This window comes from Camelus dromedarius, chromosome 3 (assembly GCF_036321535.1).
Source record: "Camelus dromedarius isolate mCamDro1 chromosome 3, mCamDro1.pat, whole genome shotgun sequence".
In the NCBI taxonomy this organism is placed as follows: Eukaryota; Metazoa; Chordata; class Mammalia; order Artiodactyla; family Camelidae; genus Camelus; species Camelus dromedarius.
In genome coordinates, this window is record NC_087438.1 from 63,998,046 (window position 1) to 64,015,353 (window position 17,308).

The window sequence follows — 17,308 nt, forward strand, 5'->3', positions numbered from 1 at the left end:
TATAATATTTTTCTCATCTTTAGAGAGCTTTACTAAAGCTTCCTTTGCCCTTCTTAGGCTACATCATTATCTTTTTCTGAAAAATTTTTCAAATCTTTATTAGCTTCTGTTTTTAAATCTCTATTCTAATCCCTCTCCATGTTTCAGACTTCTTCCATAAATATAATGTTTTATAATTTTGCTAATCATCCAGTCAAAATGTTCATATTGTCTTCATTTATTCAACAAAATGTATCAGCATTCTACCAGGCATTGAGCTAAACACTTCATCTACAGTAGGGGAGGGAAACAAAACGTAATCCTTGCCTTTTGGGCACTTTTGGTGGGAGAGGCAGACTATAATTAAGTAAATTTAAAGACATCATTTTAAACTGTTAAGTGCTCCAAATAAGAAAAACTAGATGTTGAGATGGATGAACTTAATTTATACAGAGTAGTCATATAAAGCAAAACCTGAAGGCTAAGTAGGGGTTGGGCAGAGTCAGGGAAGTGTGCTCCAGTCATAGGCACAACATTTACTAAAACAGAGATAGGAAAGAGTTGGGCCTGTTTGAAATCTTCTGATGCCTGGCTGATGGCAAGCAGCAAGGAGAAGAATGGCCAGAATAAAGCCAAAGAAGTAGTAGAGGAGGCTAAGTAGGAACTTCTAAGCCTTGTTTAGGAGTTGGAAGCCTTTTTTTAAAAGGGAGTGGCATGAATCTGAGTAACTTTTTTAAAAAGATCATCTTGGCTTGACTCTCTGTAGTTACTGCTATCCTCCATTCATTCATTCATTCATCTGTCAAATACTAAAGTTTATTCTGTGCAAGCTACTGACCTATAAGCTGTGAGGGCAACAAAAATGATCCTGCTGTTAAAGATCTTACAGTCCAGGGGTTAAGTTTCTTAACTTCTCTTGTTCATCTTTCATCATTCCTTTCAAGTGTTTACCTGGTCATATATGGATCTTTCGTGGTTTGTATTTTCCATTTCTTTAAACCTACCAAATGTTCTTTCTAGATTAATAACTCCATTTGGAGGTTCCACTGTGGGATCATAGCTTTTGAACTGTACAGTAAAAGTTATTTCTGCTTTGCTTTTCCCTCTGTTTGGAGGTGATATGTGAAGAAATCAGTTGGTTGTAGTAAACTCTGTGGTGATAGATACCCTTTAGAGATTTAGTGTTCAAAAGATCTTTTGATGATCATCCTTTAGTTTACTGCTTGCATAGTATCCAGATAATACTAGCAGCCTAGTAGGTTGTAAGTAGTTGATTGTAACAAAAAGTTGTAAATAACTCCCTTCTCATTTCCAATTCTTACAAATTGTATTTCTGTTGAGGCCATATTTGAGAAGGATTATTTGAATTCAGCCATCATGTTTGTGTGGAGCTAGGTGAATCTATTTAACATCTGACTGGAGTCATCTGCCCATATGGCAGAAGCAGGAACCTCAGGTCTCTTTAGGCACTTTCTTTCTTTCCAGGTTGGCCACTGTTTCTGTGTTGGGTCAGCTAATTTTTTTTTTTTTTCCTTAGCCTTGCCCTCTGGGCTTTTTGTTTGTTTGGGGTTTTTTTTTTGTTGTTTTAAGTATAGTCAGTTTACAATGTTATGTCAGTTTCTGGTGTACAGCACAATGCTTCAGTTATATAAGAACACACTTATTCATTTTCATATTTTTTTCACCATAAGTTACTACAAGATATTGAATATAGTTCTCTGTGCTATATAATAAAAACTTGTTTATCTACTTTATATATATTAATATCTACAAATCTCAAACTCCCAATTTATTCCTTCCCACCCCCTTCCCCGCCTGGTAACTATACATTTGTTTTCTGTGTCTGTGAGCCTGTTTCTGTTTTGTAAATAAGTTTGTCTTTTTTTTTTTTTTTTAGATTCCACATACAAGTGATATCATATAGTATTTTTCTTTCTCTTTCTGGCTTACTTCACTAAGAATGACAATCTCCAGGGCCATCCATATTGCTGCAAATGGCATTTTATTATTTTTTATGGCTGAGTAGTCTTCCATTGTATAAATATACTACAGCTTCTTTATCCAGTTATCTGTTGATGGACATTCAGGTTGTTTCCATGTCTTGGCTATTGTAAATAGTGCTGCTGTGAACATTGGGGTGCATGTATCTTTTTGAATTAAGGTTCCCTCTGGATATATGCCTAGGAGTGGGATTACTGGATCATATGGTAAGTCTATTTTTAGTCTTTTGAGGAATCTCCATGCTGTTTTCCATAATGGCTGCACCAAGCTACATTCCTACCAATGTGTAGGAGAGTTCTCTTTTTCTCCACAGCCTCTCCAGCATTTATCGTTTGTGGACTGGGCCAGCTCATTCTTCATTGTGGGTCACTATCCTGTGAACTGTGAATTGTAGGACAGTTGGTTGCGTCTCTGGCCTTTTTGTCTACTGGTTGCCAGTTTACTTCGCTTCCCAGTTTTGACAACCAAAAATTGCCAAATGTTCCCTGCAGCAAAATCCCTCCTTAAACCATTGTTATTTCCTATATCCCACCTCAACCCCAACCCTCCTTTCCTCATTGAAGATCAGTCCAGGACTGCAAGGACACCAGAGCCTCCAGCCTTTTGGGAAGGCATCTGAGCAGGACAAGATTTCACTGAGTGAAGTCTCCTCAGCCTAAGGGAACTCAGCTCCTGAGTAGGGAGGTCAAGTTTCAGACTTTTCTATACTACTAAGTTTATTCTGTCCAATTTTTAAAATGAATTTTAACCTATTATGTTACTTTACTAATTTTATTGACTTTTCCTAATTCTTTATTCTTCCAGTATTTGTAGTTAATTTTAATTCTGCCTTATTGTATAATATCACAACTTTTTTGATCCTGTTTTGCTTAATTTTAGCTCTTTTAGTATCCTATAGATTAATCTTATTTATTCTTTATCATTCCACTGTATTATACATTCTGATACTTAAACCAAGAGTATTGATAGAGAATATATAACATTTAATAGATTGCAAGGGAAGTAGTCACTCCAGCCCTTTCAGTTTCAATTCACATGTATATTTATGTGTTTGCATGTTACTGGAGAACTCGGGGATTTTGGAATGAAGAGATTTGAGACTCTTTGGTGTTTTTGTTGTTTGTTTAGTCATTTAAAATTATACCCCCTCCCCCACTTGCTGTAGCACAGTGGGTGCAAACTTCTAAGGAAATTCTTATGCTTTCTCTTGTCTTACATTATCTTATTTATCTCTGTTCCTTCTCTGCAGTGACAGGATTCATGGATGTTATCAGGGAAAAATGTTTTCCTATCAGCTCAAGACTAATCAGTGCAAATTAAATACACGTGTGTCCATCTAAAAACCAAGTAGCAGTTTTTGAAAGGCACAATCCTATTGTGGGAAGAAATCTTTAACATTAATTGGAAAGTGTAGTGATAAAAACCCATGTCTATCTATTCATAAGTCATATATCCATTTATGTGTGTGTGTGTGTGTATACATATAAATTCAAGACTTTTATTTAAAATAATAAAAAGTAATGATTATTTCAAATGTGAGACCATGTGCTATAAAAAACATTCTCTTGACAAGCGAGAAATAGAAGTATTTATTTTTTGTGGTTTAAAGTTATGTGGGTGAATCTTACTCTTGTATGAGTCATTATTTGAATGAATAAAATCGACAGAGGAAATAGTCTATAGAAAGAAATTTTATAGGGTGTAGCAATAACTATATTTACTTCTCTTGTTTTCTGCAGACTTTTCTTCACAGGAATTAGAGATTTTTATTTGTTCCTTTTCCTCTTCCTGGCTTCAAATGTTTGTTGCAGAGGCAGTCTTTAAAAAGTTGTGTTTACAGAGTTCCATCAGTATTTCTTCTGAGCCACTCTCTCTTCAGAAAATGGTAAGCACCACTCTATTCCAGTTAGTTTCCAAGAAGTTTATAAAATCATTCAACTTTTAAATATTCTTAGTTATTCTAATAATTGAACAGAGCATATTAATCATAAATCTTTCAAACATATAAAAAAGCAGGTAGTTTTCTACCTCAAAATGGAATAGTGAATAGAAATTTTAATTACTCGAGAATAATTAAGAATTGATAACAGAAAAGTTATACAAGAATCTTTGTATCACTTGCCACAGTACATAAGATTATTACTTTAGAAAGACAGAAATCCAAAAAATTTTTATAGTATTTAGTGGCATTTAAAAAGCAAAATTTGCAAATGATGCCAGAGGTTATTCCATTTATCCTGTATATACAGACATAGGAACTTGATCCAAGGTTTTCCAGTTTTATCTCGGCTATCTTTAGCTATTACTGATACCTAATATCTCCAGGAATTTCTTCAACAAATGAGAAATATGCTTGTTAATAATTGATCAGATTGAGCAAATACTATTTGCAACAATCCTTGTCTTTAATGACTTTTGCACTCCATATTCTATTTATTCCAGGCTTATTTTTATATTGAAGGCAGGGATTACCAAAATGGAAACAACAAAATGCCAGTTGTACATAAACCACAAATATTAAAAATATGCAAATTAATTATAACAAATTGGGCATAAGACTCATCAAAAGAACTTTCCTAAATGAGCATCAAATTTGAATTTGAAAAAAATAATTATTTTCAAGAAGGTATTTTTCTTATGTATGTCATATTGACTAAATGACATGGAACTAGCAGCTTTCTTAATATTTTATCATATTCAAATGTGATAGGGTGGAAACCATAGTGATGAAACAGACAAACCAAAAAAACTAAATTTAATGGTGAAATAAATCAAGTGATTTCTTTTTACTGCTTTCTAGTTCTTTGTAGTTGAGAAAGCAATATAATATTATTTTGCAACAGGTATATTCCTATTTGCCAGCTTTGGGGAAAACTGGTGTGCATGGGACTGGAAAGATGCAGATACCAAAGAAAATAGGACAGCGGCCTTGCTTTGAATCTCAGAGGGCCTTAATCATGCTGAATGGTGCTAAACAGAAACAAGTTGAAGGGCCGCCAGAGTTACCGTAAGTGATGCTTAGATACCAGCTATGCTTTGTTTTCAAGTACGGCTCTTTTTCTTATACATTTCTTGAACTGTATGATTATCTTTGATGTTGTCTGAATTATACTGCTTAGCAGAAAACTCAGTTTTAGACCTATAAATACACATAAGCAACATTTTCACTTTCTTTAATTCAAGGTACATGCTTTCTTTCTATTAAGATAATATCTTTTCCAAAAGAGATAAAACTTCATCAAATTATTATTCTACACAATTTTTGCCCTGTGATTTAAATTACTACTTGTATATAATAAAAATGGGGCTTCAGAGTGCATGGTCATGTGAGATTCTGGATTGTTCTAATAGCTTCCACCAAATGAGAAACCTCCTCTAACAGTATGCTGTATAAAATTCAGGAAACCTGAATATCTTTAGGAAGAATAGAATAGGATTATAATATGAAAATAAGAATGGGGAGTAGCAGCCTTCATTTTGCTTTAGTCTCTCTGCTAACTATGGTTTACTTGGGCTCTTCTTCACCTGACATTCAGTCAGTATTCATAAACTTTTCAGTGGGCAGTTGGGGGTACAAGGTTAATAAAATGAAAATTAATGCATTAAAATTTGTTTCTGTACAGTTGAAATAAGTATAAAAATGGAAAGCAGTGAAGATTTAAATGAAGGAAGGGGTTTAAAAGAAGGCTAGATTTTTTAAAATACCATCTAATGTGTGCTGCCATACCTTGGTGAACAACAAGCTTTCATTATGTCTTACTTTCTTTTCAGAGAGCTGAATCTTGCTAAGTGTTCCTCATCATTAAAGAGACTGAAAAAGAAGTCAGAAGGAGAATTGTCATGTTCCAAGGAGAATTGCCCCTCTTTAGTTACAAAGATAAATTTTCACAAGACTAATTTAAAAGGTATTCCAGATATCTAATTAATTAATGTTAGGACTTTTTGTGGGTGTAGTCAGTATTTGTAGGGTTTACACCTTGACTCTGATAAATGCTTAAATATTGGTCTAGGTCCAGGAAGTACCTTCCTGGAAAGCATATCATTTTTTCGAACTGCCATTTATACAAAAAAAGTGATTGTTTAATCCCCAGTGTAATAGAGTATTCCTCCCTATTCCTCCCTTCTTTTCTCCCTCTGCCTCTTCAGATATTCAACACTGTGTAGCTCATGTTGAGCTCATTCCAGACTTGCCTGCCTTACTTTTCTATTCCACCTCAACCTATGCTGCTTAGGATCAGTGTCTTGTGATTTGAAAGTATAATTCTGTCTTCATCTCTTTCAGTCCTAGACGTTTTGTGAACAAAGAATGAGAAGTAGGCTATGTTACATAGCTGTGTTAAGCATATGGACTCTTTTCTTCCAGGCATTGAGCCCAGACTATGAAATGTGTTTGGCTTTTGGTTCTAACTATGCTGGAACCTAAGTACCTAAAGGGATGGAGTAACAAGAATAGTGTTGTAATAATTCACTCCAGAACTTCTTTTACTTAGGTTACCCCTTATCTCATAATTTTGAGTTACCTTTCAAGAGTCTGTATCTGGCCAAAGTAAATTTCTAAGTCTTTTGTTTATGAGCTGTATTGTGTTTTTAATACAAATATTATCATTATGACACCAAGCTTTCATAATCTTTCAACATGATATAAGTTTATATTGTCATGCCACAGATTCAACCTAACTGCCCATTTGGCTCAAAATATAAAAAAATGTATTAAATGACAACTCAGATATTAACTTCACAGAACAGTGTCCTTTTTCTTTGTTTGTTGTGTCAGAATGTAAAATGAATATGAATGACTTTAGGCTGAACAGCAGAAGGAACTGGTAGGGAGGAAGAGAATAGAGAAATAGTGGAGAAAAACTTCAAAAGCTTTTCAATGCTTGTAAAAGAAATGTTTTGGTACAAGTTACAGAGATAATATATAAAACCGAACACTGGAAAAATGTGCTACTTAGTATTTTATAGCAAGAAAGAGTTTGATTCAGTATTTCATTTGTTTTTGAAGCAGTTCCTTATTTTTTTTTAATTCCCTTTACATCAAATTATCACTTATATCTTATTAATCTTGGTTACAACAGCGATGGATATAGACAATTTTAGGCAGCAGGCACTAATTGCATCCCTCCTGGAAAAGACTTTGCCATTCTATTTGTCATTCTTGTTCAGCTTTAAATGGTACTAAGGATTTTTTTCCTGTGTGTGTGTGTGTGTGTGTGTTTATATTAAGATTCCCCCATTTCTCCTTCTCTGTGCTGCTGTAGCCAAGCCAGACAGCCTATTGAGAAGCAGCAAACCATCTGTTAATGGATTTGAAGTTCTGAATTACACTTGAGTGTGTAGAGGCACTCGTGCTTAGCCAGAAACATTCATTTGAATTAAGCTATAAATGCTGTATAAAAAAGAGCCATACATTTAACGTAGGTTCATGAATAAATTTAAGAGAGGGCAATTGCACTCTAAACTTTTATTGCTGCAAAACCCAGTATTTTTGGTGTTCTCTGATCATTTGGTGGTTTTATAGCAGGATTGAGGCTTTAAACCTTGAACTAGGAATAGACAAAGCCTTTTGCAGTAGAATTTCATTGCTGAATTGCTCATAGAACAGAGAAGCCCTATGGATTGGTGGGGTTCCCTCCCCCCTCTTTTTTTAATGTGAGAGATGTTTAAACCAGTCAAAAGGAAAACTCAATAAATAATTTCCTGGCGTGGGGCCAGATCTCCTAGTTCATGCCCTTTGATTATTTTCTTTAGTTGATATCTTGTCTTCTCTGGAATAATCTATTAATTTTTTATGGCAGGAGAAACAGCCCTCCATAGAGCTTGCATAAATAACCAAGTGGAGAAATTGATTCTTCTTCTCTCTATGCCAGGAATAGACATCAATGTTAAAGGTAAGTTCTAAATCTTTGTGGTCTAATTCAATGTCTTAATATTGTGATATTAAACAGTTTAATGTCAACATTAAGAAAAATCACTTAAGTATATTTACCTAACATATCTTTAAAATATTACTAGTAGTAAAACCAATAAATTCATCATATGTTGATGTATGATACCATTTTTTGGTGTCTATATTTTGATCAGATCCCAACGTCAGTATTTTAACATTGTTTCTAATGTATTTTATTTTTCTTCCAATTAGAAATATGATTAAACCCTATGTATTTTTATCAAAGCATTCTATTTGTACTTCAGGCACTTAGAAAGTCACACTGATATGGGAAGTAGAATATCAATACTTCACTACCAAAACTCTTACTTTTGCTGTTTTGAAATTTGCCTTGATTTCTAATTTAGACAATGCTGGCTGGACGCCTTTGCATGAAGCCTGTAACTATGGCAACACAGTGTGTGTCCAGGAAATTTTGCAGCGTTGTCCAGAGGTAGATCTGCTCACTCAAGTGGACGGGGTGACTCCTTTGCATGATGCACTGTCAAACGGACATGTAGAAATTGGCAAGCTGCTACTCCAGCATGGGGGTGAGTGCATTTATGCTAAACGGGTTATGATAAATTATCCAATTTTTTGATGAATTCCTCAGAGGTAGATAGCATTTTATATTTTAAGATCTATAAGGCAAGATGCCTTTATTACATGTTAATGAAAAAGTAAAGATAAAAAGTCTCCTACAATGTAAGCACCTTTTATTTTGTGAGGATAAAAGCTTTTTCATAATATGTATTTATTTATTATGTTATTAAATCTATTTATATTTGTTATGAGTGTGCATTTTGAATTAGGTGTGTTGTTTTTAATATTAATCCTTTTACTTAAAGTGTGTAATATCTGTGAACCAGCCGTTTTTGAAAGCTAATTAATAAATGGATGTAAATGTTCAATTGTGATTACTTGGATTTTTCATTCTTATTTTATTTCTTGTATATAACTGCTAACTCAGTCTTTTTTTTTTTAATGAGTCATTTCTTTACAGAATACCAAAAAAGCTATCCTAGAATATCTTTTCTTCATTCACATTTTGTAGTCAGTTAAGTAGGAGGATTTCCAAACGGTGATAACTATTATGCAGGGGTTTTGTGAATTAAGTAACTTGAACTTAATAATCATTTACTGCTTTTTCTGCTGATTTCTTTTCTGAACTCTTCTTTTAGAACTCCTCAACCCCCCAACTCAGTGATATTCTTCTTACATCTGAACTGAATAATAGAAATTTTACATCAAAATGTTCAAAACTGATTTGTGTTTTAAAAGGAAAAACAAAGGAAAATTGATGACTAGCTTATAATGCAGAAATAAAGATTTGTATAAATTTTCCTGTTCTTTTATTTATACTAATTTTAACTTGAAATTTAAAATTATCTTCTCCCATAATTAAAACTGTTTGATTCTGCATGAAAATAAACAGCATATTTTCTTTAGCTGTCTTTTTAATGTATATCGATACCTACCTATCATCCATCTATCTAAGGAAGACTCTATAACATGGTAGTTTAACATGTTTGGTTATTTATAGTCTTCTCCTGCCCCCTAAAGGCCTTAGTGTGTCTGTTTTACTGACACCATTTCATAATCAATATATTTTTCAGTTCTTACATTTTTTTTTAGTATTATATGTCTATTAAACCATATTGTTCTATGTCCTAAGTGTTTATTTTTCTACTTAACTATGTATCTGACATTCCAAACCAGGTTTTTGGCCTTGCTTCAAGTTGTCTAAGTGATGTAAAAGCCATTATTGTATTAAGTCCTACTCTTCAGAAGAGGAAGGCATTATACTAAGCAGTGTGAATTTTTTTCTAGGACCCTTGGTGAAGAATAGTAAATGGATGAGTTCTTTGCCCTAAGAGAGGAAATCTACTTATACTTGAATTTATCAAGGTCCTTTGGCAAATATTCAGACTGATCTTTGCCTTAGTTATAATCTGGGCTTGGACTTACCAAATGGTTTGAGACCGTCTTTGTAGAAACTATATTATCTCTTCATTGTGACTCGCTCAGTCTTAAAGAGCAATAATTTAAATAGTTTATTGATAGTTCTAAAACCTCTGTTTAGTTTTGGTATCTTATGTTCATAATTTTGTTGTATTTTCTTTTTTAAACGGGAGTAACTTGAAACATTTTTGGGGAATATCAACATAATGAAAATAAACCTAATTTTGATTTAGAATTCTTTTTCCGTAAGTTATACATTGATCTTTTCTATTAAAAACATTTTATATCTAGGCCACCTTACCTATGTCTGATCAGATTCATCATTTAGAGTTTTAGTAGTTATAATCTATACTCTTTCTCTCTGATAATATAATTTGTGTTGTGTGATAGAATCTTCTGATTATGTCTGCTAGTACTAAAACCTTCATATCTCTTATAACATATTTATGCCAAAGTGCACAAATAATGAGAGGCAGAGGTACAGAGTACTCTTGTACTTTGCTGTGTGACCAAATACTGAGCCATCGTTTTGCCCCTCCCATATTATCCTTTACTACCCAGGGCATAAACTCTGTCTTCAGTACTTTCTAAGTAGATGGTTAGATGGGTTTAGCTAGCATAGGTGGATGAAATCTGAGTTTGACCCAGAGCAATTAACATTTACTTTTTTGTGAATCAGTTACCTGTACTAAAAATCAAACACAAGCAAGCCAATGAAAGACATGTTCCGTGTCTGGGCAAGGTTTTGCGGTCTGTACTGCCACCATCACCTATTAGCAATGGAAGGAGCAGTACTTTTTCCTTTTGGTGATATTTATGAGATAGCTTTAAGACTCTTTTATAGAACTTAGGATAATTTATTTTGTTCACTTCTTCCAGGAACATTGATATTCCTATTTCAAAATGACAGTTTGTAAAGTTTTATCAAATTTTTTTTTCATTTATAACCATATATTATTTATTGAACTAAGGCATGAACTTTAAGCAGACTTTTTTTGTTTAAGCAAACTTCATGTGGCAATTGACTAGAATTTTTTTTTTTACTGCACTTTGTTAGGGAGTCAGTATATATAGCCAGTTAATTTTGTCAATATGAATTAGTATAAAATATGACTGTAAGCTGAGCATGGGATGCTTTGGGAAAAAGGGAGAGAGAGAATGGCTGTTAAACTGCCAAAATAAAAATGTTTTACTCTTAACATTTTGCATTTCTTTTTCACAGGCCCAGTGCTTTTACAGCAGAGGAACTCTAAGGGGGAGTTGCCCTTAGATTATGTAGTATCATCTCAAATCAAGGAGGAACTATTTGCTATTGCAAAAATAGAAGATACAGTGGAGAACTTTCATGCACAAGCAGAGAAGCATTTTTACCACCAGCAACTTGAATTTGGCGCATTTTTACTTAGTAGGATGTTGCTAAATTTTTGTTCAATTTTTGACTTATCTTCAGAGTTCTTAGCTTTCAAAGGAATAACTCATCTAAATGAGCTGCTTATGGCTTGTCAGAATTATAAGGAAACCACTAGTGCTCACACTGACTGGTTATTGGATCTTTATGTTAGAAATATAAAGACATTGCAGAAGCTCCCAAATATTCTTAAGGAACTGCCTGAGAACTTAAAAGTCTGTCCTGGAGTACACACTGAGGCCTTATTGGTGACGCTGGAAATGATGTGTCGGTCGGTCACAGAGTTTTCATGATGATGCCAAAAAATATGGGTCAACTTTCTAAACCTGCTTAGCTTGCTTTGTCATTTATTATTGACTTCATAGCTTATTAACAGATGTTAATTTTATTTATTGACAGAATTTGCAGCCTTGCTAAATTTTAAAAGCACTTAAAGAACTAATGCAAAACGATAGTATAGGCTGTGTCTTTCTAGTATGTAGAATGTGACTCAAAAGTAAAAAGTCGTTCTGTTTGGTACACACTGCTTTCATTAATCTTTGCTATTTTTTGTTCTAAAAGTGATACTATTTATTTATATTATACCTGTACATTTTTTTAATTTAAATATTTTTCAAATCAAAATGTAATGTCCTTTATTTTCGGTGTCCTGGGTCTTAGAATCATGACAAGAATATTTATGCAAATGTGCACCTATAAACATGTAGCTTCCTGTTTTTTCTCTGTAGGCTGTTGGAATAAAATACTCACTTTAGTTTTATGTGTTTCTAAAATAAACATTTCAGAGTTCACAGTAATACATTCTTTTGGTTTTTAAATGTAAATGTGCAAAGTTTGATAATTTGATCCCTTGATCTGTTTTATTTTATAGCAGTTCCTGTACAAAGTGTATTTCTACTCCATGTAACCACTATTCTGTAAGTAAAAACATTCTGCTTCATAATATTTTTATTAAATATTAAGACTATAAATGGCAACAAAGTAATGCACTTGAGATTACCTAAAATCTTACCATATGGAGTAGGAATGTTTCAATTTGCTGTTTTTCCTAATAGCAATTTATAGTAAAAGTGAAAGAAGGAGTGTGGATAATAACTACTTTTGAAATTGGAGTTGCTTCACTAGTGGGAATAAGTTACATTGTGATACAGCTGGAAAATAAATACTAGAACAGCTTTACGTAACTAAAGTGAGGCTCAGCAATTTATCTGCTAAAGAAGCACACTTTAGTTTTATTTTGGAAATAGATCTTCCAGCAGGATACAAAATATAAACTGAAAACTGCTACGTTAGTATATCAGCTCTGAATAAGTTTTTTCTTTTATTTTTAAAACAGTAATTTTTAACATATACTGTAAGAAATATTAGTTGTTTCCAGTTAGCTTTCAAATGTGACATCAAGAAACTCTTTTAATATTTACTTGATTTGCCAAAATATCAGAGAAGACATGACGTTCATTAGCAGAGACTAAGGAACATTGTAATGCTCATAGAGAGTAAAGTGATTCCCCAGATTATGAGTAAGAACATTTTTATTGCAAAAAAGTAGCCACTTTACTTCAGTTGTGAAAGCATGTGGAATAACATTTGCATGGTAAACTAATGTAAACTTAGAAACATAGACTTTGACGTGAGACAGTTTCAAATCCTTGTCTAGTTTCTTAGTAACTAAATTACAAGGCAAGTTCCTTTCTGAGCTTTGGTTTTCTTACCTGTCATATGGAAATAACACCAGGTATCTTAGTTGTGATAGAATTAAGTTATTAACCTATCACCTTATATGGCACATAATAAATGTTACTTACTTTTTCATTCTTAACTCCTCTTTTTTTAGTTATAACAAATCATTTAGATAGTAATTGCTTAAGTTGCTAATAATTCTAAGTTAATGAAATAATCATCATCATGAATTAGGGTTTTGTGCTGCTAAGAAAAAGTCGTTTTCTAAATGAAATGTTCACAAGAAATATTCATTTAGTTGCAATTAGTATTAATATTTCATAACTGTTCTGTCTGCCAACTTCTACATGCCATGCTGACATGAAATATTAAACATTCAAATGCCATTAAGATCTCTACCTTAAGAAGGTATCATTGCAGTTTATACTCAAAAGTATAATCTGGCAAACAGGTCACTATAATCTGTGGCCTATTTAATAATACCAATAAATATATATGAATTTAAACCTATAATGAGAAACTTTATTTCCTCTATTACTTTTTATGTATTATTGTAGAAAACATAATAATTGCCTCAAATTTATCTTATATATAGAGGTAGTAGAAATTTTAACAAATAAAGTTCATAGACTTTCTGAGCCCTAGCTTTTTAGTTGTAGACATCTCAAACTTGCAGCAGCTGAAGAGAAGGCTGAGTAATGCTATTCTTCATTGTACTCTGCCAGATTTCATATCATAGTTCAATGGAGTTTAAAAAAAAAAAAGCATATAAAAGCCCTAATTAAGATGTAAATAAAGCCTAGAAGGAGATTTCTGAGCTGTTAAGATTCAGCTTTCCCAATGCATAATCCCCACTAATATTTGGAATATGAAAGATTGCAGGATGTTTACTGGCAGCTTTTTAGAAAGAGTCTCTGAAGTTTTCTAGTTTATTATTATTAGTTCTTAATTTCCCTATGCGTAATAAAGTGGTTCAAATATATACATTTTCTGTCATTTCATTAACTCCAAGATGACCAGAAAAAAATTATCCTTATATAAATCAAATGCTAAATTAATCAGTGTTTTGAACTCATCATTTCTTGAACATCTATGTACCAGGTAGTGTGCTTGACAGGGACTGACTACAATAAGAGGAAAAGCTTACAGTCTAAGCTGGTAAACTAGGCTTAAATGCTCTTAGTTTTATTGTCTTCTGTATAGGTTGAGAAAAATTTCAGTTGGGTGTTTTTAAAATTTAAATAACTGGTGTTCTGTTTTAGTTTTTAAATGTAAATATTACAAGGGTCTGATAGTTTAATCCTTTGATCAGTATGATTTTAGCTATTCTATTTTAGAGTGAATAGAATGTGGTGCATGCTTTTACAATCTTAATGAACCCCAGTACTCATTCCTAGATAAACACAAATGCACTAATGCTAGGATATTTTATATATATACCAGGAAATGTTTGCCATTTTCGTCTATTCTGTTATAGAAAGTTAAATAAATAACCTTCCCGTGATAAAATTATTAGTGGAATGTGCAATGTATATACCTTTATACACCTTTCCCGTTAAGTGATGAACTTGTTGAGAGCCTGTCACTGTTGCTCCTTAATCAGTAGGAAGGGGTCACCTTTGAGTGACATGAGCCACTCTTTCCCTCAGGCATTCATCGCGTAGCTTCTACGCCAATCGCACCTCTGGCTGACGTGGAGCTTGCAAAATTCAGAATGATAATTGTTCTTATAACAAATGTGGGTTGAATTAGAAAGGTCAGTGATGGCATTATTGGAATTACACTTTGCCTGGTCATGTCAAAACTGAAGACATGGAATAGTTAACTATTTCCTGTAAATCAAATTATCAAAAACATTCACCTTGTATGCGAAAGTGAATTGTGGTGGGATGACATACTTTGGTGATTATTTGCACTGATATGGAATTAGAGATTATTAGGTTATATATTAATTAGAAGAGGTTGTAGAGTTGTTTGATTAGGTTGTAAGCATATATCTTTTAAGGTACTGAAAATCCCTAAAAAAAGACCGTTTCAGAGGAAATATAGTTTTGTCACTGATTGTTAGACATGTTAAAAAAGTTTTCCCTCTTAAGTAAATGCTTATTTTTGAGAACATACAAAATATATTTAATTCCTGTTTCCCAGTTTTTGAAAGTATCAAGCAATTTTGTTTAAGATACATAAATTTACGTGAAGGCTAGAGGGGGAAAAACATTCTATTAAATCATTTTAAAGAGGTTTGTTAATAACATTCATCAATCACAAATCCACATGATTAGCTTTTTGTCACAGAGAAATTTGTTAGTACTTTTGTGTTACACACAATTATATTTTCTATATTTTTGTATATTCATTACTATAGGGATTTTTGGTATAGGCATGTAGTTTTAATATACTTAAACTATATATTTTTTAAATCTTGAAATAGAATTCTTAGCACTATACAAAAGTGGTTGTTTTTTTGTAATGTTTGTACTGTTGGACACATTTTTTTTTCTTTTTTAGAACAAAAATATAGCAAACATTTCTGGGTTTTTATACTGCTTTAAGATCTGACAGTATTAAATCAATAAAGTAACCAGGGATCAGTTATAAAAACAGTATTCCTAACAAAATAAGTATGTAGTATTATTTTTATATATTTAGTTTGTAATATGTAATATTGCCCTTAACATAGACTAAAAAAATAAAGTTCTTTATTCAAGTACCTATAAATAGCTGTCTCCAGTTAGAGATGGAACATTTTTTTCCAAATTTTTTGTCTTTTTATCTGATTGCCAAATCTTTTCAGACAGTTGAACCCAGATTAGGTAACTCTTACCTCCTTACTTTCAAAAGTATCTAAATTGGATCAAATGAACATTAATGCATAATGGGTGTTAAACATTAATAGAGAATGACTAGCTACATTGGAATGTATGATTTAGTTCTACAAAAAAATGGAAGTTATTTTTAAATGTGCTTGTTAGCACTTCCAGCAGGTAAATTACACTGAGCTGAAAGTCTGGAATCCAGCTTTGAATTTACACATACGTATTATACTATCATTTATCTTAATAGCAGATGAATTAAAATTTCCAATGATTTTCCATACTTCTGTCTCAAATGAAATAGTCATGTTGAAAAAAATCATTGATCTTAAAGTGGTGACAGATAAAAAGAATTTAGTTTGTCAGTACTTCTCAACTTAAAGGTTAGGTCAGCCATGGTTTATGTCATGACACTGATAAATTTTCTAATGACCAGAACAGTTTGATTTATAATAGTTTTTTGGTTTTGTTTTAAGAAATATATATCTTGGTTATCTAACTTCATCCTAAACACCCATTTTTCTACTTTGCATTGTTTCTCTTTTAGACAACACAGAGACAACATTACAGAGCAGTAAGTAAAATTTGGTGAGATTAAAATATGCATTTTAAAGAACCTTCTGTGAAAACTTAAAAGCAGAGTTGTAAAGATGAAAACTGGACAAAGGGATGAGGGAAAAAATGGTTAGGAATCATTCTGGTTTTAAAGAGGGTAAAGATTTCTAGATGCTGTTTAGTATACCGAGAAGTTAGTGAAGGTGTAAAATCAGACAAAGGGCACATAGATCTTATCTCAGGAATAAACTGTCTTTGAAAATTTTGAATAATGTTCAGTAAACCAAGGATCAAGATAAGTGTTTTGTGGAAGATTCTTTTAGTTGAAACTGAAGCAAAAATAAAGCAGAAAATACCAATTTTAATGGTATCATCAGAAATAGGCTATTTTGACTACTAATATTCTGTCCTTTCCTAAAATCTAGACAGACTAATCTAGGTTTCTTGTTTTTTATTCCATGATTTCATTTCTTTTATTCTTCTTTTCAAGCTACTTTTATGTTCGTATTTAGTCATGTTATTGGAGGAAATAAACTTTAGGGGTTAAAAGCCATTTATAAGAATTTGTTTAACTGGTTCCCTCAATGCCTTTTTTTCTTGACTATTTTTACTCCTTTTTAAAAATTATATACCACTTAAGAGTTATTTTCTCTGAATAAACTTACAGAAGGGAAAAGATTGTAAGCAAATATATTGTTAGTAGTGGTTGTATCTGTGATAGAGACATGAAAAAGAAATATTCAAAATCTGTTTCTCTGTAATATGACTTACATTTCATAATACCAGTAGCCAATTTATTTTTAAAAGTACTGCTCCTAACATAAATAAGAATCAGTCTTAAATTTTTTAAAGTTGTCTTATTTAATCTGGCAAATGTTGGATTTTTTAAATATAAAGTACATTTTTAAAACATCCCATTTTTCTTCAGGGTAGGATGTAATTTAGCAATAATATCATCTAATGCAGATCTCAAATAATACA

At 32.4% G+C, this 17,308-nt stretch overlaps 1 protein-coding gene across 2 annotated transcripts in view; it reads left to right on the forward strand.

Annotated features, from left to right (window-relative positions):
- Positions 1–17,308, forward strand: part of SLF1 (SMC5-SMC6 complex localization factor 1) — a 63,371-nt gene that overhangs the window by 42,850 nt on the left and 3,213 nt on the right. Inside the window, exons 16-23 of one of the 2 annotated variants that reach the window (XM_031448304.2) lie at positions 3,720–3,865; positions 4,824–4,987; positions 5,752–5,885; positions 7,779–7,871; positions 8,278–8,460; positions 11,094–11,550; positions 12,151–12,196; positions 16,320–16,346. In XM_031448304.2, coding sequence (XP_031304164.2) covers positions 3,720–3,865; positions 4,824–4,987; positions 5,752–5,885; positions 7,779–7,871; positions 8,278–8,460; positions 11,094–11,550; positions 12,151–12,196; positions 16,320–16,346 — 1,250 coding nt within the window. The other variant, XM_031448313.2, reaches the window with a different exon arrangement.